The sequence below is a fragment of the Oncorhynchus clarkii genome, chromosome 1 (genome assembly GCF_045791955.1).
Source record: "Oncorhynchus clarkii lewisi isolate Uvic-CL-2024 chromosome 1, UVic_Ocla_1.0, whole genome shotgun sequence".
In the NCBI taxonomy this organism is placed as follows: Eukaryota; Metazoa; Chordata; class Actinopteri; order Salmoniformes; family Salmonidae; genus Oncorhynchus; species Oncorhynchus clarkii.
This window is the reverse complement of record NC_092147.1, coordinates 45,858,543-45,882,180: the sequence shown is the minus strand read 5'-3', so window position 1 is coordinate 45,882,180 and position 23,638 is coordinate 45,858,543. Positions and strand designations below refer to the sequence as shown.

General features: G+C 43.1%; 1 protein-coding gene across 1 annotated transcript; it reads right to left on the bottom strand.

Annotated features, from left to right (window-relative positions):
- Positions 1-9,050: 9,050 nt before the first annotated feature.
- On the bottom strand, positions 9,051-22,692 carry LOC139407935 (S-adenosylmethionine sensor upstream of mTORC1-like). The gene is made up of 5 exons (XM_071151818.1): positions 22,107-22,692; positions 11,478-11,619; positions 11,141-11,272; positions 10,830-10,944; positions 9,051-10,455 (listed from the first exon to the last, which is right to left on the bottom strand). Exons 1-5 carry the CDS (start codon positions 22,264-22,266, stop codon positions 9,823-9,825), a joined length of 1,182 nt encoding a protein of 393 aa, XP_071007919.1. The 5' UTR covers positions 22,267-22,692; the 3' UTR covers positions 9,051-9,822.
- Positions 22,693-23,638: the final 946 nt, after the last annotated feature.

The following is a 23,638-nucleotide window of genomic DNA, read 5'->3' as shown; positions in this document are numbered from 1 at the left end:
GAAATGCTCACACTATGGACGAAAACAAATTTGATAGAAATACGCTTTATGTGCGTACGGGATCTGTTATTTCAGCTCATGAAGCCTGAGACCAACTTATTTTATTTATAAATGTTTTTGTACTTTTACCCCTATTTTCTCCCCAATTTCTTGATATCCAATTGTTAGTTACAGTCTTGTCCCATCGCTGCAACTCCCCTACAGACTCGGGAGAGACGAAGGTCGAGAGCCATGCGTCCCCCGAAACACGACCCTGCCAAGCTGCACTGCTTCTTGACCCACTGCTCGCTTAAAACCTCTAAAATATCAGACCCTTTGTTTCAATTTCCGCCTAAAATGACAAACCCAAATCTAACTGCCTGTAGCTCAGGACCTGAAGCAATGATATGCATATTCAAATCAAACTTTGTCACGTGCCAAATTTGTTATTTTATTTGTTTATTTCACCTTTATTTAACCAGGTAGGCAAGTTGAGAACAAGTTCTCATTTACAATTGCGACCTGGCCAAGATAAAGCAAAGCAGATCGACACATACAACGACACAGAGTTACACAAACATACAGTCAATAATACAGTAGAAAAATAAGTCTATATACAATGTGAGAAAATGAGGTGAGAAGGGAGGTAAAGGCAAAAAAAGGCCATGGTGGCGAAGTAAATACCATATAGCAAGTAAAACACTGGAATGGTTGATTTGCAGTGGAAGAATGTGCAAAGTAGAAATAAAAATAATGGGGTGCAAAGGAGCAAAATAAATAAATACAGTAGGGGGAGAGGTAGTTGTTTGGGCTAAATTATAGATGGGCTATGTACAGGTGCAGTAATCTGTGAGCTGCTCTGACAGCTGGTGCTTAAAGCTAGTGAGGGAGATAAGTGTTTCCAATTTCAGAGATTTTTGTAGTTCGTTCCAGTCATTGGCAGCAGAGAACTGGAAGGAGAGGCGGCCAAAGGAAGAATTGGTTTTGGAGGTGACCAGAGAGATATACCTGCTGGAGTGCGTGCTACAGGTGGGTGCTTCTATGGTGACCAGCGAGCTGAGATAAGGGGGGACTTTATCTAGCAGGGTCTTGTAGATGACTTGGAGCCAGTGGGTTTGGCGACGAGTGTGAAGCGAGGGCCAGCCAACGAGAGCGTACAGGTTGCGGTGGTGGGTAGTATATGGGGCTTTGGTGACAAAACGGATGGCACTGTGATAGACTGCATCCAATTTATTGATTAGGGTATTGGAGGCTATTTTGTAAATGACATCGCCGAAGTCGAGGATTGGTAGGATGGTCAGTTTTACAAGGGTATGTTTGGCAGCATGAGTGAAGGATGCTTTGTTGCGAATACAACACCTTACCGTGAAATGCTTAATTACAAGACCGTAACCAACAATGCAGTTAAGAAAATATTTACCAAATAAACCAAAGTAAAAAAAATTATTAAAAAAGTAACACAAAATAACAATAACGAGGCTATATATAGGGGGTACCGAGTCAATGTCAGGGGGCACAGGTTAGTCGAGGTAATTTGTACATGTAGATAGCGGTAAAGTGACTATGCGTAGATAATAAACAGAGTAGCAGCAATGTAAAAACAAATTGGGGGGTGTGTGTCAATGTAAATAGTCCACGTGGCCATTTGATAAATTTTTCGTCTTATGGCTTGGGGGTAGAAGCTGTTAAGGAGCCTTTTGGTCCTAGATTTGGTGCTCCAGCACCACTTGCCGTGCGGTAACAGAGAGAAGAGTTTATGACTTGGGTGACTGGAGTCTGACCATTTTTTGGGCTTTCCTCTGACACCGCCTAGTACAGGCCTGGGCAACTCCAGGCCTCGGGGACCTGATTGATTTCACACTTTTGCCCCAGCACCAGCTAACACACCTGACTCCAATCATCAACTAATCATAATCTTCAATTAAAAATTCAATTAGTTTAAATCAGGTGTGTTTGCTAGGAATAGGGGGAAAGTGTGACACCAATCAGGCCCCCCGAGGACTAGAATTGCCCAGGCCTGGCTAGTATATAGGTCCTGGATGGCAGGAAGCTTGGCCTCAGTGATGTACTGGGCCATACGCACTACCCTCTGTAGCGTCTTACGGTCAGATGCCGAGCAGTTGCCATGCCAGGCGGTGATGCAACCGGTCAGGATGCTCTCGATGGTGCAGCTGTATAACTTTGAGGATCTGAGGACCAATGCCAAATCTTTTCAGTCTCCTGAAGAGGAAAAGGTGTTGTCGTGCCCTCTTCAAGACTGTCTTGGTGTGTTTGGACCATGATAGTTCGTTGGTGATGTGGACATCAAGGAACTTGAAACTCTCGACTCGCTCCACTACAGCCCTGTAGATGTTAATAGGGCCTGTTTGGCCCGCCTTTTCCTGTAGTCCACGATCAGCTCCTTTGTCTTGCTCACATTGAGGGAGAGGTTGTTGTCCTGGTACCACACTACCAGGTCTCTGATCTCCTCCCTATAGGCTGTCTCATCGTTGTCGGTAATCAGGCCGACCACTGTTGTGTCGTCATCAAACTTAATGATGATGTTGGAGTCCGGTTTCGCCATGCAGTCGTGGGTGAACAGGGAGTACAGGAGGGGGATTAAGCACACACCTGAGGAGCCCCGGTGTTGACGATCAGCGTGGCAGGCATGTTGTTGCCTACCCTTACCACCTGGGGGCAGCCCGGCAGGAAGTCCAGGATCCAGTTGCAGAGGGAGGTGTTTAGTCCCAGGGTCCTTAGCTTAGTGATAAGCTTTGTGGGCACTATGGTGTTGAACGCTGAGCTGTAATCAATGAACAGTATTCTCACATAGGTGTTCCTTTTGTCCAGGTGGGAAAGGGCAGTGTGGAGTGCGATTGAGATTGCGTCATCTATGGATCTGTTGGGGCGGTATGCGAATTGGAGTGGGTCTAGGGTATCCGGGATGGTGCTCTTGATGTGAGCCATGACCAGCCTTTCAAAGCACTTCATGGCTACTGACGTGAGTGCTACGGGCAGTAATCATTTAGGCAGGTTACCTTCGCTTCCTTGGACACAGGGACTATGGTGGTCTGATTGAAACATGTAGGTATTACAGACATCCAGGAAAGGTTGAATATGTCAGTGAAGACACTTGCCAGTTGGTCCGCGCATGCTTTGAGTACACTTCCTGGTAATCCGTCTAGCCCCGCGGCTTTGTGAATGTTTAAAAGGTCTTGCTCACATCAGCTACCGAGAGCATTGTCACACAGTCGCCCAGAACAGCTGGTGCTCTCATGCATGCTTCAGTGTTGCTTGCCTCGAAGCGAGGATAAAAAGCATTTAGCATTTCCCTTTGTAGTCCATAATAGTTTGCAATCCTTGCCACATCTGATGAGCGTCAGAGTTGTAGGATTCAACCTTAGTCCTGTATTGATGCTTTGCCTGTTTGATGGTTTGTTTGACAGCGTAGCGGGATTTCTTGTAAGTGTCCGGATTAGTGTCCCGCTTTTTGAAAGCGGCAGCTCTAGCCTTGAGCTTGATGCGGATGTTGCCTGTAATCCATGGCTTCTGGTTGGGATATGTACATACAGCTACGGTGGGGACGACATCGTCAATGCGCTTATCGATGAAGCCGGTGACTGAGGTGGTATACTCCTCAATGCCATTGGATGAATCCTAGAACATATTCCAGTCTGTGCTAGCAAAACAGTCCTGTAGCGTAGCATCCGCGTCGTCTGACCACTTCCGTATTGAGCGAGTCACTGGTACTTCTTGCTAGTTTTTGCTTGTACTGTAAGAAGGAATCAGGATAGAATTATTGTCAGATTTCCCAAATAGAGGGCGCCGGAGATCTTTGTATGTGTCTGTGTGTGGAGTAAAGGTGGTCTAGAGGTCTTTTTCCTCTGGTTGCACTTAGGTAAAACAGATTTTAGTTTGCCTGCATTAAAGTTCCCAGCCACTAGGAGCATTTTCTTATGGGCTTATACAGCTGGTTAAGTGCGGCTACGAATAATATAGATGAGAACTCTCTTGGTAGATAGAGTACCTTATGATAAGCTGTAGTCCACGCTATCTCAGGTGTGTAATACTTTGAGACTTCTTTAATATTAGACATGTGCATCAGCTGTTATTGACAAATAGACACACATCCCCGCCCCTCGTCTTACCAGATGTAGCTTCTCTGTTTTGCCAATGCATGGAAAATCCCGCCAGCTCTATATTATCCGTATCATCGTTCAGTCACGACTTGGTGAAACATAAGATAATACAGTTAATGTCCTGTTGGTAAGATAGTCTTGATCGTATATAATCAATTTTGTTTTCCAATGATTTCACATTGGCCAATAGAACGGATGGTAGTGGAGGTTTACTCACTCGCCTACAAATTCTTAGAAGTCAGCCTGACCTCCAACCCCTTCAGCTCCGTCTTTTCTTCACGCAAATGACAGGGATTTGGGCACATTCCTGAGAAAGCAGTAGATCCTTAGCGTCGGACTTGTTCTGATGTCCAGAAGTTATTTTCGGTCATAAGAGACGGTAGCAGCAACATTATGTACAAAATAAGTGATGCAAGATTATAGGTGTAATTTAGATGTGGTCCACAAGATGGCAGCAGTGTGTGTGCAACGTTTCAGACTGATCCATTGAAGAATTACATCACTACACAATATGTTGTATCAAGTCTGCCAGGTCTCCTACATGAGTTTGCTCAAATGTGCCGAATAACTATAGAGAACATACAAAAAGGCTATAGTAATAAAAAATATGCAAGTTTACACACTTCCAGGAATATCATACATAATTAATCATTAGCTTCCCTACAGAAAATACATTAACCTTCACACATCTAGATGGCATAGGCAGGGTGAGTGTGGAGCCAGAGACAGCAGTGGGGTCAAACTGTAGAACCCAGTTCTTACATTTGAATATAACATTTGATTTTATCAAACAGAACTACGCTACATTTTAACTCTGGGACCCTCAGGATGATAAATCAAAGAAAGATTACTCAATGTAAGTACCTTATTTACCTTTGAGGTGAATGTATCAAACCAGTTGCCGAGATTAACACCATTATCCCAGAAACCCTAGACCCACTCCAATTTGCATACTGCCCAAACAGATCCACAGATGATGCAATCTCTATTGCACTCCACACTGCCCTTTCCCAACTGGACAAAAGGAACACTTACGTAAGAATGCTATTCATTGACTACAGCTCAGCGTTCAACACTACAGCTCAAAGCTCATCACTAAGCAAGGATCCTGGGACTAAACACCTCCCTCTGCAACTGGATCCTGGACTTCCTGACGGGCCGTCCCCAGGTGGTGAGGGTAGGTAGCAACACATCTGCCACGCTGCTCCTCAACACTGGTTCTCTCCAGGGGTGCGTGCTCAGTCCCCTCCTGTACTCCCTGTTCACCCACGACTGCAAGGCCAGGCATGACTCCAACACCATCATTAAGTTTGCAGATGACACAACAGTGGTAGGCCTGATCACCGACAACGACGAGACAGCCTATAGGGAGGAGGTCAGAGACCTGGCCGGGTGGTGCCAGAATAACAACCTATAACCTCAACGTAACCAGGACTAAGGAGATGATTGTGGACTACAGGAAAAGGAGGACCGAGCACTCACCCAATCTCATCGACGGGGCTGTAGTGGAGCAGGTTGAGCGCTTCAAGTTCCTTGGTGTCCACATCAACAACTAACTAGAATGGTCCAAAAACACCAAGACAGTCGTGAAGAGGGAACGACAAAGCCTATTCCCCCTCAGGAAACTAAAAAGATTTGGCATGGGTCCTGTGATTCTCAAAAGGTTCTACAGCTGCAACATCGAGTTACATCACTGCCTGGTACGGTAATTGCTCGGCCTCCGACCGCAAGGCAGTACAGATGGTAGTGCGTACGGCCCATTACATCACTGGGGCTAAGCTGCCTGCCATCCAGGACCTCTATACCAGGCGGTGTCAGAGGAAGGCCCTAAAAATTGTCAAAGACCCCAGCCACAGACTGTTCTCTCTACTACCGCATGGCAAGCGGTACCGGAGTGCCAAGCCTAGGACAAAATGGCTTCTCAACAGTTTTTACCCCCAAGCCATAAGACTCCTGAACAGGTAATCAAATGGCTACCCGGACTATTTGCATTGTGTGCCCCCCCCTCCAACCCAACCCCTATTTTACGCTGCTGCTACTCTGTTTATCATATATGCAGTCACTAACTATACATTCATGTACATACTACTTCAATTGGGCCGACCAACCAGTGCTCCCGCACTTTGGCTAAGCGGGCTATCAGCCTGACTAACCGGTGTCCGTTTATAGCCTCACTTCTGTTTATAGCCCGTCTTTTTACTGTTTTATTTCTTTACCTTTTTTGCACTATTGGTTTGAGCCTGTAAATAAGCATTTCACTGTAAAGTCTACACTTGTATTCGGCGCACGTGACAAATAAACTTTGATTTTACTGCTCTAATTACATTGGTAACCAGTTTATAATAGCAATAAAGCACCTTGGTGGTTTGTGGTATACCACTGCTAAGTGCTGTATCCAGGCACTCCGCGTTGCGCCATGCTAAGAACAGCCCTTAGCCGTGGTATATTAGCCATATACCACACCCCCTCGGGACTTATTGCTTAATTATATAGACGACCAACCTTTTCTCACGAGCGCACTGCTGGTTCCAAAACAACCTCTCTTTTGAAGAGTTCTTCAAAACCACCCCTTAAGTCTACAAAGGTAAAAAAAAAATAAAAAAAATGGCAAAGTATATATTCTTAAATTAACCTTAAGGTAATTTTTTAAAACCTTATATTATCCCACAGGATGCAAACCTTTTCTTTTTAAGAGTGCAGTCGGTGATAGTTTGCCTTGGGCCGACTCCAATACCAGCAAGTGAAGAAGAGAGCCCATCTCATGAAGCCTGGTGATCAATAATAAATCACAGTCTACAGTAGCAACAACTTGACATGTAGCACATCTAGACCTACGGTAAAATTATTCTCATCAACTGAAAATTCAAACTACAATAGAAGTGAAACCTACTACACTTTGCTACATTTATGCTCTAATAAATATGACCAATACAACGACTCAAGTTCACCTCAGTCCTATAAAAAAAAAAAAACAGAATGGAGTACACAATAAAATCAGACATGGAAGCTGCATTAACATTCATTTATAAAATAGAATAACAACCATGCACACATTGTCCTGCAATTGTCAAAATCCTTAATACTGAAAATAAAGCTGTTTATGAAAGTAATGGAATCAAACTCTTGGAAGACAGATACAAGGATGAGTGTGTCACTAATTGCTTACTGGTACAATTCACAACCCTCAAGCAAATTATTTGTAATGAGAAATGTCTGTCTTTTCTGTTAAAGATAAATAGTTTAAAGTACATCAAACATGAACTGACCAGAAAGTTATCTAGTTACAACGGATGTATAGCAAGTTGAAAGCAATATGTAATTATTATCAATGACAAATTACATCCTTTAAACAAAAACACATTGTTCTTAGGGTAAAACGTTGAGCCAATTATACTTTTAAGTGGTAGCTGGTAGATCATTTGTACAGTTGCACATAACACAATTATTTGGCAAAGAAAACCCTTTGTATACTGCCAAGTGAAAAGTGGGAGTTCTCTAACATATGGGCATGAGAACCAGGACTGCAAAAACATTACCGGGGATAAGTAAGGCACCTTTAGGATTTCAGGTAAACTGATGTGAGAACATTAGGGTACAGGTACATCATACTGGTTATATTCATAGGGGTGCGTCCCAAATGGCACCCTATTCCCTACATAGTGGACTAATTTTGACCAAGGGAATAGGGTGCCATTTTGGGACGCAGCCTATATCCCCCATGACAGGAATCACATGACTCATGGCAGCTGAGAGATTAGTCTACTATTTATGAAGTACAGTGCCACACACAAGTACATTACAACAAACACTCATGCACACTCAACCTACATATCTCCACACACACACAAAAAAATGAAAATATAATTACAAATATATAACAAAATGAGTATTTGTGTGCTAGTGTCATTGAGAACAACACAGAAACCTTCCCCATAAGGATACAGTACAGGATACACCTGGCTATTGCTAAAATGCACTTTGATGAGATCAGAGATTGCATGACTAAAGATGAGACCGTGTGGTATTAGTGCAAAACCTCATTGAGGCGAATCTTTTGGAGTTCATAAGACCATTTTGACAACTGTTTGGAGTTAATACATTTCTTTAAGCAGAGTACACACTAAGTACTTTCATGTTGTGGATGAAAATACATATAAAAGGGATAGTCAAATTAACTTACTGATGCAATGAATGACTCAGTATTTGTTGATACTATACTTATTCTGCCAACCTATGAATGAAAAAGTAAATGGACAAAAAAAAACAACATTTTGAATTCAACAATTCTTCCTACGGCCAACGTTGCTCTCCTCAGATATGAAGTACTTTAAAGGAAATTAGGTAAAACAGTAACTGATAGCTAAAGCTGGTGTCTTAGTCGATATATATGTTTCACTTCAGTGGACATAGTGTGGTCAGTATAATTTCTCTAGTTACCAGTACCTATAGAGAAGCCAACAGTTACCTATAAAGAAGCCAAGGCATCACTAGAGACCTATTATTAATCAGATAATGAAGCCTAAATATTGTTCCACAAAAGTTTTTTTTTTTTTTTTTTTTACAAATAAGGTTGTATTGAACATTGAAGGTAAGCTAACATCTGTGCATATGTACATAGCAGTTTCTTCACACCAGCAGAGAAAATAGAGCAAATGACTATTTTGCAACACTCGTACCATGGTATACTATGAAAAACCCCCAACAGTTTCACATTAGGAAAAGTTGTATTTTGTATTATATATATATATATATATATTTTTTTTTAACCTTTAACTAGGCAACGTAACTACATACGCCTCCTACCTTAAGGTACTGAAAATGCTACAAATATCACTTTAATTGTTTTGAATCAGTGAAAAAGACGCTGAAATAAAATGGCGTTGCCACACATCGTGTTGGACAAAACCAGTGTTCAAAAGTGAACAAAATCACATACTTTGAGTACAACAATTATTTATTTTTTTCTTTCTTTTTTGGAAAACTAAATGCACGCCAAGAATTAGAGAAAGCCGCGCCTGATTTACAGAAACAAGCTTATCCCTCTTTCCATCTCAATCTTTCCACTAACCAAACCTGACAAACCTCTGTGGTATCGGTCTCTTTAAGAGGGATTTAAAGTCAGCGGCTTGCTGGCACTGAAGCACATTCACCGTTTAACTACTAAAACAAAGCCTTTGAAAGGTTGATTGTCTTCTGTTAGTAGAGCGTGACAGATCACAAAGATGGGATGAAATGCAAGGGGCAGGCTAACTACATCTATCCTGAGGGCATTCAGCTACCATGTCTTCATTTAAAAAAAAAAACTCATTTATTGTGTGTGTGTGCAGTTGTGTTGAGAGACTAACCATGTAAGATATCGAGTAATAAACAACTCACTTCTGTAAACTTATTTTTCTTCCAATCTGTGCAAACTGCGTTGTTTAGTTAAGGGAAAAGAAGAGTGTGAGAAGAATGCAGCAGGTTAATTTGGCAGCGCAGCAGTTGGGGACAGAGACAGCCGGTCTCAAATTGCTCCCCATCCCTCCCACTTGCCCCTCCCATGTTGCATGTCTGAAGGCTCTGGTTAGGTATAAGCAGTGCAGTGGCAAAGCTACAACAATATTGCTTTCCTCCTTACAGATCTGCAAACATTGAAAGGTTAGGGCCAAGGGGAGCCTTAGGGATTGAATAAGGACTTTGAGAGAGAGGGAGAGAGAGTAGCTAGTAGGGGTTTAGCTAGTCTAGCTCAGCTCTGCAGCAGTATGGGGTCCTCCAGCTCGTGTAGGAAGGGCAAGGAACTGCTCTGACTCTCTCCTGAATCCGAGTCGTAGGGCGTGTCCGGCAGCTCCGTGAAGCCCCACGCCAGCTGGTCGTCCTCGAAGACGGAGTGCGCCTGAACCAGCACGTCGGTGTAGTCCTCCTCCTCGTGGGATTGGAAGTCCTGAGGGATGTAGAGCATCTCGGGATAGTTACGGCTGACCAGGTCGCTGGTGGTGGTCAGGGACACCTTGCGGAAGGCGATGAGGTGCATGTGGGAGAACTTAATGTACTTGCAGCGCCTGAAGCCCAGTGACTCCACCGCCACGCGCCAGCTGCGCATCATGAGGGCGTGGCGGTTCTGGTGGGAGGAGTCGGGGGTGATGATGAGCAGCAGGCCGTGCAGTTCCAGCAGCTCGTGGGCCTTCTTGCAGCAGATCCAGCGCTGGTAAGGCGAGGGGAAGTAGGAGAGGAGCAGGGAGAAGACCACCACGTTGAAGAGCTGGGCGGGCAGTGCGTCGATGGGGCTACACAGCTGTCTCAGGAAGGCTTCCACTGCGTCACCAGCCAGCTGCAGGGGCTGCTGGAGCTGGAGGTTAAGGAAGTCACACTTGTATACACTCTGGGGTGGGGGGGAGAGAGAGAGCAGAAACAGATACTTTAGAGTAGCTCCCAAAAGATTATCAAGTTGCAGTATCTTAGACCCACATTTAAAACCCACCGTTCTTATTCCATTTGGTTACCCAAATCACTCTATGCTAATATTCTGCCAGTTCCTTCACAGTAGGTCAGGTTTCATTGCAGTAAAGCATTGAAACACTCACTGCCAAGGGGCGGCATTGTTTTGTGATCTGATATTCACACAATGAACTAACTACCCGTCGAGAAAACCCCTGACATTCTGTCGCGGCCGTAGGAGTGAGTAAGACAGTAAGAGTCAGGATTTTTTTAAAGCCGGGACCGAGGGAGTGACCACTGACTGTAAATCGTTCATACCTCGACCGCAGGCACTATGTCAATACCGACTGTGAGGAACTCGTCAAACTTCAGGAAGGGGTTAAAACAGCTGCCAACGTCCAGCAGCCGCATTTTACCAAGCTGGGAGATGGACCTGAAAGTAGAGAAATCAGAGGCATTAAAGAGTTAGACTTAACACTGACACACAGGGAGTGTGCTTAATGAGAGCAGTGGCTAATAGAAGTCAATATGAATATTGAATGTCAATTATGAACGTACAGAGCATGCTGAAGTTGGGCAAAATAGTTCTGAAAATCATCAGGGTCATCAGGGTTGTAACAGTGCAGTACCTGGGGATGAAGGAGCTATAAGGCTGGGTACTCAGAGTTGCAGCTGAGGTGGCTATGGCAAGCCTGGCACTCTTCTCATCCTTCTCCAACATTCTTCTCATTCCACCATCCAGGAAATACTCCTGACAAACACTGGAAAAACAGTCCCAAAACATCATACATCATGGTATTGATGGCTCACCGCTAAAACGACACGGATGTTCAGAAATTCAACGAGCAGAAGTTAGGATTCACCCCACAGCGTTGACATCGAAAAGGCTTGATGAGTCATCGCACCTAACATAGTGCATTGGAGTTCTGAGCTAGTACAGCACAGCCAGAGGGTTATTTGTTTTACCTGCGACACCACTCGATGCGGCCCTCTCCCTCGCAGGTCTTGGCCCAGTGGTTGTCGGCCAGATTCTTCATGGCCAGGGCATATTCACTCAGAGTCTGCTCATCCTCACAGTGCTCTCGCCAGATCTTCTCAAAATCCCCCACTGTGGAAAGAACGAGATACATTTAAGAAAGGCAGGAAGAAGGTACAAACAGAGAAAATAAACCAAACACGCCTACCTCACAATATACAGTATGACAGAGCAAAACAAATAAGCACAAATGAAAGTGGGCCAGGCAGAGACTTGTTTCCCCATTTCATTTCATCACATTCAAATTCATAATTAGTAAATGGTAAGAATTGAAATTGAAAGTCCTGTCAGTTTTGTTTCTAAAAATGGCATGCAAGCATAGTACATACAGTACCAGTCAAAAGTTTGAACACACTTAGTCATTCAAAGTTATCTTTACTATTTTTTACATTGTAGAATAATAGTGAAGACATCAAAACTATGAAATAACACATATGGAATCATGTAGTAACCAAAAAAGGGTTAAACAAATCAAAATATATACGTTAGATTCTTCAAAGTAGCCACCCTTTGCCAGCTTTGCACACTTCACATTCTCTCAACCAGCTTCACCTGGAATGCTTTTCCAACCGTCTTGAAGGAGTTCCCACATATACTGAACACTTGTTGGCTGCTTTTCCTTCACTCTGAGGTCCAACTCACCCCAAACTATCTCAACTTGGATTGAGGTCGGGTGATTGTGGAGGCCAGGTCATCTGATGCAGCACTCCATCACTCTCCTTGGTCAAATAGCCCTTACAGAACCTGGAGGTGCGTTGGGTCATTGTCCCGTTTAAAAAAAAAAAGAGTCCCACTAAGCGCAAACCAGATGGGATGGCGTATCGCTGCCGAATGCTGTGGCTGGTTAAGTGTGCCTTGAATTCTAAATAAATCACAGACAGTGTTACCAGCAAAGCACCCCAACACACCTCCTCCTCCATGCTTCACGGTGGGAACCACACGTTAAGATCATCCGTTCACCTACTCTGCGTCTCACAAAGACATGGCAGTTGGAACAAAAAATCTCACATTTGGACTCATCAGATGAAAGGACATATTTACACCAGTCTAATGTCCATTGCTCATGTTTCTTGGCTCAAGCAAGTCTCCTCTTCTCATTGGTGTCCTTTAGTAGTGGTTTCTTTGCAAAAATTCGACCATGAAGGCCTGATTAAACGCAGTTTCCTCTGAACAGTTGATGTGTTTGTTAGTTGAACTCTGAAGGATTTATTTGGGCTGTAATTGGAGGCTGGTAACTCTAATGAACTTATCCTCTGCAGCAGAGGTAACTCTGGGTCTTGTCTTTCCTGTGGCGGTCCTCATGAGAGCCAGTTTCATCATAGCGCTTGATGGTTTTTGCGATTGCACTTGAAAAAACTTTAAAAGTTATTTTCTGGATTGACTAACCTTAATGATGGATTGTCATTTCTCTTTGCTTATTTGTGCTGTTCTTGCCATAATATGGACTTGGTCTTTTACCAAATAGTCTGTATACCAACTGTAACTTCTCACAACACAACTGATTGGCTCAAACGCATTAAGAAGGAAAGAGATTCTCAAATTAACTTTTAACAAGGCGCACCTGTTAATTTAAACGCATTCCAGGTGACTACCTCATGAAGCTGGTTGAGAGAATGCCAAGTGTGCAAAGCTGTCATCAACGCAAAGGGTGGCTACTTTGAATAATCTTAAATATAAAATAGATTTTGATTTGTTAAACACATTTTTAGCTACTACATGTGTGTTATTTCATAGTTTTAATGTCTTCAATATTATTCTACAATGTAGAAAATTGAAAATAAAATAAAAACCCTGGAATGAGTAGGTGTCCAAACTTTTGACTGGTATTGCACATTGTGTAGACAATAAGCCAACATTAAGATGTACCTACTTGTAAAGTTTTTTTTATTTTTTACATTAATTCAAGAGGAATCACTATCATTCAGCCCCACACAGGCTAACACAACATTGCTTCAACATTTTCTAAAAACAGTTACTCATGTCATCCTTCCGGCATTATAGAGGTATAGCTGAAAACCAGACTTTCAACAGAAGTCTTCACATCTGTTCCTAATATATATTATATATATCTTCACCAATTCCCTTCACCAGGTCTTCACGGGCGTACAGCAGAATGTGTTTAGCTTGTGTGAGCAAACATCCTGATAAAAGGAAGAAATCCCATGACTACAAGAGGAAAGAAAGCGATATCAGATTGGCAGAAATAAAAACCACAAGACGACCGGTTGGAATAAACAGCAGTGCCCTAGTACAAAGCATGACTACTGTGGTACCCATGCCAAGCAGACCAGATCATGCTTTACTTATTAACTAATCATGGCGTCAGCTGACAGGACAACTGCCCAGTGTCTTGTCTTTCAAGAACAGTTGCTAGGCCAGTCAGTCCTTCTGCTGGTAGAGTGGAAAATACCGGTTGTATGCCGTTTTTAAACTTGTGTGATGAGTGCAACACAGTGGGAAATAGACCTAGGATATTCATAGATGTCGCTATTTTTCACCAGGCCGGTATCTAGCCAAACCGATGCTAAATAAACCAAATGAAAACATTGCGAGTGGCTATTAGACCTATATTCTGTCCAGGTTGACAACCACATTCCACTATTTGCAGCCGAGCTACACACAGAACGCAGAGCTCCATTACGGTTAGACTAAAACTGAAAATGTGGCCCTGGACATTCTTCCAGTAAGATTAGCCAATGTTACGATCCAAAATAGCTGAAGTTGACACGAGAGACTTGCCTCATAATAAACAATCTGTTAAGAATAGGATTACTGGCAGATTCCTCAATTGGTTGTCTCAACAACCCTACATCTGAATGCAAGACTAATTCCTGCAAAAGCCAATAAACTGAATTGAACCAGAAATGCATATCATGTTTTTACACAATCTTTAGGCCTATAAGCTACACTTATCTTTCCTCCCCAATTATATAGGCCTATGTGTAAAACAGCCGAAGTAATAGAACAACTACCCTGGTGTAGAATTTTTTTTTACAGAAAAGGGAAATCCAAGAAAATATATGTATATATTTAAAGATCTGCTGTCGGGATGCAATGGAAGAGGTATGCATGTACAGTACCAGTCAGAAGTTCGGACATACTTACTCATTATTTATTTTTTACTATTTTCTACATTGTAGGAAAGTGAAGATGTCAAAACTATGAAATAACACATATGGAATCATGAAGTAACCAAAAATGTGTGAAACAAATCAAAATATTTTATATTTGAAATTCTTCAAAGTAGCCACCCTGTGCCTTGATGACATCTTTGCACACTCTTGACGCTCTCTCAACCAGCTTCATGAGGTAGCCACCTGGAATGCATTTCAGTTCATTTGTAGAATTTCTTTCCTTCTTAATGCGTTTGTGCCAATCAGTTGGGTTGTGACATGGTTGGGGTAGTATACAGAAGATAGCCTTATTTGGTAAAATACCAAGTCCATATTATGGCAAGAGCAGCTAAAATAAGCAAAGAGAAACGACAGTCCATCATTACTTTAAGACATGAAGGTCAGTCAATCCGGAACCATCAAGCGCTATGATGAAACTGGCTCTCATGCGAACCGCCACAGGAAAGGAAGACCCAGAGATACCTCTGCTGCAGAGGATAAGTTCAGTTGAGTTACGGGCCTCAGAAATTAGAGCCCAAATAAGTTCAAGTAACAGATACATCAACAACTGTTCAGAGGACACCAAGTGAATCAGGCCTTCATGGTCAAATTGCAGCAAAGAAACCACTACTAAAAGGACACCAATAATAAGAAGAGACTTGCTTGGGCCAAGAAACACGAGGAATGGACATTAGACTGGGGGAAATCTGTCCTTTCATCTGATGAGTCCAAATGTGAGATTTTAGGTTCCAACCGCCGTGTCTTTGTGAGACGCCGAGTAGGTGTGTGGTTCTCACCGTGAAGCATGGAGGGGAAGGTGTAATGGTGCATTGCTGGTGACACTGTGATTGGTTTAGAATTCAAGGCACACTTAACCAGCATGACTACCACAGCATTCTGCAGCAATACGCCATCCCATCTTGTTTGCACTTAGTGGGACTATCATTTGTTTTTCAACAGGACAATGACCCAACACACCTCCAGGTTCTGTAAGGGCTATTTGACTAAGAAGGAGAGTGATGGAGTGCTGCATCGGATTACCTGGCCTCCACAATCACCCGACCTCAACCCAATTGAGATGGTTTGGGATTATTTAGTACGCAGAGTGAAGGAGAAGCAGCCAACAAGTGCTCAGCATGTGGGAACTTCTTCAAGACTTTGGAAAAACATTCCAGGTGAAGATGGTAGAGAGAATGCGAAGAGTGTGCAAAGCTGTCAAAAGCAAAGGGTGGCTAATTTGAAGAATCTAAAATATATTTTGATTTGTTTAACCCTTTTTTGGTTACTACATGATTGCATGTGTTATTTCATAGTTTTGATGTCGTCAATATTATTCTACAATGTAGAAAAGAAAAACCCTTGAATGAGAAGGTGTCCAAACTTTTGGACTGGTACTATATATATGCATGTATGTACGGCCTATAAATATATGTGTGTGTGGAGAGAAAACAGGTGCACATGTTTACTGGCTGAAAATTGTCAGAACTGCATGTGCTTTATTTCGGTCTTGCCCTAGCTGCGTCAGGGTCGATCATAAGTGAAATGTATGTATCCCTTCATGGGTAGTGTGATGTTTATGGCGGATATTCACTCGCAGTCATTTGCGGCTGTCAAAATATGTCTTCCATCTTCCTTTTTGCGAGAACATAACAAGGACTACATGAAATACAAAACATTAAAAATACATTCCTAATATTGAGTTGCACCCACCACACAGAGCATTAGAAAGTTTTTTTTTTTTTTTTTTAAGGTCACATTGGTCAAATTGTCAAGAAAGACTACTAAAGTGTGACTTTGTCCTTGTGTTTCTTTGCTAGTTATATTATTTTGTTCACATGCCAGGTTGTTTTTCAATGTTAGTTTAAAGCTACAATATGAAACTTTTTGGCCGATCGGACCAAATTCACAGAAATGTGTGTTAGAGATCTGTCACTCATGGAAAGTAAGTCTAAGAAGCAGTAGATTTCTAGGCTTCCCATTAAGTTCCGTTTTTGCTTCTTTTACCTTCAGTTTTGTACAACAGCTTCAAAAAGCTGAATAGACAAAATGTTTGATTATGGAAAAGATATTTCATGACAGTGTAGATGGTACAATGATGTTCTATACTATAATAGCTTGTTTTGACACAAACTGAAATTAGGCTATTAGAATTTTTGCAACCAGGAAATTAGAGTGATTTCTGCATAGTGCATCTTTAAGTTTTCTGCAACGGTCTGCTGCTCGGAAGACATTGCAGTGTGAGATTTCTTTCACCACAGACAAGCGAGTGCCCAAGTTACCATGGTAACGGCCAGTCCCTTAAAACGGCAGCTGAACATTTGTCTCACCTAATAATTGCAATTGAATCATGGTTCACTCCTAAAAAAAAATAAATATTAAATATAAATATAAATATAAATATAAAGTAAATATTTGTATGAACATAACAAGATTCAACAACTGAGACATGAACTGCCAAAGACATGTGACTAACAAATGGAATAATGTGTCCCTGAACAAGGGGGGGGGGGTCAAAATCATAAGTAACAGTCAGTATCTGGTGTGGCCCCTAGCTGCATTAAGTACTGCAGGGCATCTCCTCCTCGTTGACTGCACCAGATTTGCCAGTTCTTGCTGTGAGATGTTACCCCACCCTTCCAACAAGGCAAGTTCCTGGACATTTCTGGGGGGGGGGGGGGGGGGGGAAATTGGCCCTAGCCCTCACTCTCTGATCCAACAGGTCCCAGACGTGCTCAATGGGATTGAGATCCGGGCTCTTTGCTGGCCATGGCAGAACACTGACATTCCTGTCTTGCCGGAAATCACACACAGAACGAGCAGTATGGCTGGTGGCATTGTCATGCTGGAGGGTCATGTCAGGATGAGCCTGCAGGAAGGGTAACACGAGGGAAGAGGATGTTTTCCCTGTAACGCACACCGTTGAGATTGCGCTTGTTGTCATTGCAGGCAGTCCGATGATGCTGTGACACACCGCCCCAGACCATGACGGACCCTCCACCTCCAAAATCGATCCCGCTCCAGAGTACAGGCCTCGGTGTAACGCTCATCCCTTCGACGACAAACGTGAATCCGACAATCACCCCTGGGGTGAGACAAAACCACGACTCGTCAGTTCAGTGACGGTGGGTCTGGTCCAGTGACGGTGGGTTTGTGCCCATAGGCGATGTTGCCGGTGATGTCAGGTGAGGACCTGCCTTACAACAGGCCTACAAGCCCTCAGTCCAGCCTCTCTCAGCCTATTGTGGACAGTCTAAGCACTGATGGAAGGCGTTCCTGGTGTAACTCGGGCAGTTGTTGTTGCCATCCTGTACCTGTCCCGCAGGTGTGATGTTCGAATGTACCGATCCTGTGCAGGTGTTGTTACACGTGGTCTGCCACTGCAAGGTCGATCAGCTGTCCGTCCTGTCTTAGGCGTCCACAGGTGCATGTTGATTAATTGTTTATGGTTCATTGAACAAGCATGGGAAACAAGTGTTTAAACCCTTTTACAATGAAGATCTGTGAAGTTATTTGGACTTTTACGAATTATCTTTGAAAGACAGGGTCCTGAAAAGGGACGTTTCTTTTAATGCTGAGTTCACAATTATAAATAAGCAATATCACTCAGCCTTTTGTGGCAGGGTAGCCACTTTGTTGATTCTTGATGTTCAGTAGTAACACTGTTCTTATTATTCTATCTATTTTAACATAAATTGGTTAAAGATGCAGGTTACAGAAATGAAATTAAGCAATACACCCCATTACTTCTTACTAGTAATACATTTATTTTTTTATTTTACCCCTTTTTCTCCCCAATTTCGTGGTATCCAATTGTTGTAGTAGCTACTATCTTGTCTCATCGCTACAACTCCCGTACGGGCTTGGCAGAGACGAAGCCGCACTGCTTCTTAACACAGCGCACATCCAACCCGGAAGCCAGCCGCACCAATGCGCCGGAGGAAACACCGTGCACCTGGCCACCTTGGTTAGCGCACACTGCGCCCAGCCCGCCACAGGAGTCGCTGGTGCGCGATGAGACAAGGACACCCCTACCGATCAAGCCCAAGATAAAGCAAAGCAGTTCGACACATACAACAACACAGTGTTACACATGGAGTAAAACAAACATACAGTCAATAATACAGTAGAAAACTAAGTCTATATACAATGTGAGCAAGTGAGGTGAGATAAGGGAGGTAAAGGCAAAAGAATGTGCAAAGTAGAGATAGAAATAATGGGGTGCAAAGGAGCAAAATAAATAAATAAATACAGTAGGGAACGAGGTAGTTTGTTTGGGCTAAATTATAGATGGGCTATGTACAGGTGCAGTAATCTGTGAGCTGCTCTGACAGCTGGTGCTTAAAGCTAGTGAGGGAGATGTGTTTCCAGTTTCAGAGATTTTTGTAGTTCATTCCAGTCATAGGCAGCAGAGAACTGGAAGGAGAGGCGTATATAGTCTAGTAGCAGAGTGAACAGTCTATGACTTGTATGGCTGGAGTCTTTGGCAATTTTTCGGGTCTCCCTCTGATACCGCCTGACACAGAGGTCCTGAATGGCAGGGAGCTCAGCCCCAGTGACGTACTGGGCTGTCTGCACCACCTTCTGTAGCGCGTTGTGGTCAAGGACGGTGTATTTGTATACCAAGTGGTGATGCAGCCAGTCAAGATGCTTTAAATGGTGCAGCTGTACAGCTTTTTGAGGATCCGAGAGCCCATGCCAAATCCTTTCGGCCTCCTGAGGGGGAAGAAGTGCTGCCATGCCCTCTTCACGACTGGGTGTGTGTGGACCATGTTACGTTCTTAGGGATGTGGATGGCCAAGGAACTTGAAGCTCTCGACCCGCTCCACAATAGCCCCGGTGATGTGGATGGGGGCATGCGCTCCCCTCTTTCTCCCTATAGTCAGATCAGCTCCTTGATCTTTCTGACGTTGAGGGAGAGGTTGTTGTACAGGGACCACACTGCCAAATCTCTGACCTCCTCCCTGTTGGCTGACTCATTGCAGCAGTCGGTGATCAGGCCTACCACCGTCATGTCGTCAGCAAATTTAGTGATTGTGTTGGAGTTGTGCGTGGCCACGCAGTCGTGGGTCAACAGGGAGTACAGGAGGGGACTACTCACACACTCTTTAGGGGGCCCAGTGTTAAGGGTCAGTGTGGCAGAGGTGTTGTTGCCTACCCTTAGATTCAAGCACAAAGACCAGGGAGGTTTTCAATGACTCACAAAGGTCACCTATTGGTAGATGGGTTAAAAATTACATAGATATTGAATATCATGGAGCATGGTGAAGATATCTCCTGCATCGAAGTTAAGAAGAATGCCTGTATCCTTGTTGTGACTAGATGTACTGATACACCTTCTTTGCGAGACATTGGAAAACCTCCCTAGTCTTTGTGGTTGAATCTGTTTGGAACTCATTGCTCGACTGAGGGACCTTACAATTATCTGTATGTGTTGGGTACAGAGATTAGGTAGTCATACCATGAGGCCAATTGTGACGTTAACACAGTTAAAGTTACAAAGTTGAATGGCTGTGATAGGAGAAAACTGAGGATGGATCAACAACATTGTAGTTACTCCACAATACTAACCAAATTGACAGAGTGAAAAGAAGGAAGCCTGTTTATGCATCCTGTTTGCAACAAAGAACTAAAGTAATACTGAAAAAAAGCGGCAAAACAATCCACTTTTTGTCCTGAATTCAACACAATAAATATCACTATCCATATTTTCAAGCAAGCTGCATCTTGTTGTGGGTATGCTTAATTGTTAAATACTGGAAAGGAGTTGTTCAGGATTAAAAAAATAAACAAACAGAATGGAGCTAAGCATAGGCAGAGGAAAACCTGTTTCAATATGCCTTCCACCAGACACTGGGAGATAAATTCACCTTTCAGCAGGACAATAACAAAACACAAGGACAAATCTACACTGGAGTTGATTACGAAGACGACAGTGAATGTACCTGATCGACCAAGTTTCAGTTGACTTAAATCTACTTGAAAATCTATAGTAAGACCTGAAAATGGTTGTCTAGCAATGATCAACAACCAATTTGACAGAGCTTGAAGAATTTAGAAAATAATAATGTACAAATGTTGCACAATCCAGGTGTGGAAAGCTCTTAGAGCCTTACCCAGAGAAACTCACAGCTGTAATCGCTGCCAAAGGTGTTTCTACGCCTCCCGGGTGGCGCAGTGGTTAAGGGGGCTGTACTGCAGCGCCAGCTGTGCCATCAGAGTTCCTGGGTTCGCGCCCAGGTTCTGTCGTAACCGGCCGCGACCGGGAGGTCCGTGGGGCGACGCACAATTGGCCTAGCGTCGCCCGGGTTAGGGAGGGCTTGGTCGGTAGGGGTGTCCTTGTCTCATCGCGCACCAGCGACTCCTGTGGCGGGCTGGGCGCAGTGTGCGCTAACCAAGGTGGCCAGGTGCACGGTGTTTCCTCCGGCGCATTGGTGCGGCTGGCTGGCTGGCTTCCGGGTTGGATGTGCGGCTTGGTTGGGTTGTGTATCGGAGGACGCATGACTTTCAACCTTCGTCTCTCCCGAGCCCGTACGGGAGTTGTAGCGATGAGACAAGATAGTAGCTACTACAACAATTGGATACCACGAAATTTGGGAGAAAAAGGGGTAAAATTCAAAAAAAAAAGAACAAAAAAAAGGTGTTTCTACAAAGTATTGACTCAGGGGTGTGAATACTTACGTCAAATAGATATTTCAGTATTTCATATATGTGCTAAAATTTCTAAAAACATGTTTTCATTTTGTCATTATGGGGTAATGGAACAAAATATATTAATACATTTAAATTCAGGCTGTAACACAAACAAGTAACAAAATGTGGTATGAATACTTTCTGATGGCACAGTTTCCGGTGTGTGACAATAAAACATATTTTCATATTTTTCTCGTTCTTTTCAGTTTCAGAACAGGTGACACAAAAGCCATACAATCCCAGGTGAGTGCCCATGAGCCAGTATGTTACGATCGAACAACCTTCCCAAATGACTATGACTGTAGGTAAGAGGAGGCTATTATGAATTTTGTTGCCAAATTATACAATAATATCCAAACAAGCCTAGTTGACGTTAGTAAATGCACACTGTAGCTTGAAATATTCCCAGGCGGCCCTGATCTAACGTTACATTAGTCTAGTTTGGTCATAAATAAAGTGAAATGTAGCCACACCAAGCTAGCCACCTAGCTACTATTGTATGACAATGTTTTTCTATACAGTACAGTCGAGCCTGACATGTTGCCCGTCACTTGCAGTATGTGCGAGGCACCCCAAATAATAAATAATGCTAGCAAGCTAGCTAATGTTACTTAGCTACTTTAGCATTCTACTTGGGGCCTTATTTTCGCCAAATTTAATGGCCCGTTTGCTGAGACGGACCGGACCCGATTTTTTTTCTAGCGGGTTAAATTAACTGACGTTAGTTAGATAGAGCTAGCGACGCGTAACAACTACCTTCTCTGTATTTTCTTCGCAGTTTTCTATGGACATTCTTGACAACTCCGGACAGCTTTTCCTGCTCCTTCTTGCACCTCGTTTCTGTCGGAATAAGAACACAGACCGGCTCCAGTTCGGTTTCTGTATCTCCTGTCTCAGCATTGTTCACCGGGTCCATAGTCCTGCGCCGCTTCTCCTTCCTCACTAGAGCAAGGTTTTTATTTTTACAGACTAGCTACAATTCTTCACATTCTAGGTTAACTACCGGTGCCAGCCAGCACACCAGGACCACAAGCGAACAACGTGCGTGCTGATTGGTTCCCCTGGACACACATGCTGCAGTGCTGACAGCTATATGACCAATCACAGAGCTGAAAACAGAAACACCTTCTGCGTTCAGTTGCATGCGTTATTTTCTGTTTAAATCGAAATAATAGCTCAACTTAGAGGTGGCAGCTTTATAATGTAGCCTATTGCTATCTAAAATGTGTGTGCAAATGAGGATGTATGGGTACAGGTTGCTCTGGTTTTAAAATATGTCCACATTAGGTACTGTATGGAGGCCTTTCTCCTGTATGATGTTCCTGGCACAAGAATTAGTCAAATAAATTCCATCCTTTCTGCTTTAGGTTTGACGTTCCTAAATGAAGTCCCTTGGAGCCTCTCTGGCAGCCCCTGTAGAGGCCATGCCTTTAGATACAGGCATTGTAACACACGGGGTTAGTAGCGTAGTTTGTGGCTACATACTGCCACCTTATGGTAGGTAATATTAAGACAGATTCCTCAGACCTTTCAGAGTCTAACATCGGACGACATGTTAGAAAACATTTTAGAAAAATAAATAAAACATCTTTAAAAAAAAAAAGTAAAACGTTTGCTCAAACAGGGATCTCAATTCAGCAGCTCTGGATGTACCATGTGCGCATAGTATTAGCATAGGCCTGTGGCTCATAAGATCCCATTATCGATTAGAGTGAACTTGACATTCGATTTACAAGATCTTGCTCTAGTCAGTTTCAGAACAGATAGTAATGACCTCACACAAAAGGCATACAACCCAGACTCACCTGTCTGCCAGTGCCCATAATATAGGCTTGGGGAAAGTGGGGTAAATTGAGCAATTTCTTACATTCAGCATCACTCCGTCAAGGGAAATAAAGTATTCTTTCTAACAAAGATATCTACATACTGTATATTTCAGGATGTTGTGTATCCCCGGAATTTATCAGAATTCATGTAAACATTACAGTTTTGAAAACCTAGCTTGTCCTAAAAAACTGTTCTCTTGGTACAATTTACTCCGGGTATGGGGTAAGTTGAGCTGCCGGACAGGGTAAGGGACGCTGATCTACAAAATTCTATACTGAATCAAATATTGCCACTATTCACTGGACGTTGATTCAACCAGTTTTTGCCCAGTGGGTAACTTTTTAAAACAGTCTATCTTTATTTCCCAAACATATTTTAACACAATCATAATTGCTTTTTTGTCTTTTAACATTTTTAAGCATATTTTAACACAGGCTTAACACCTAACAAACACGTTGTAC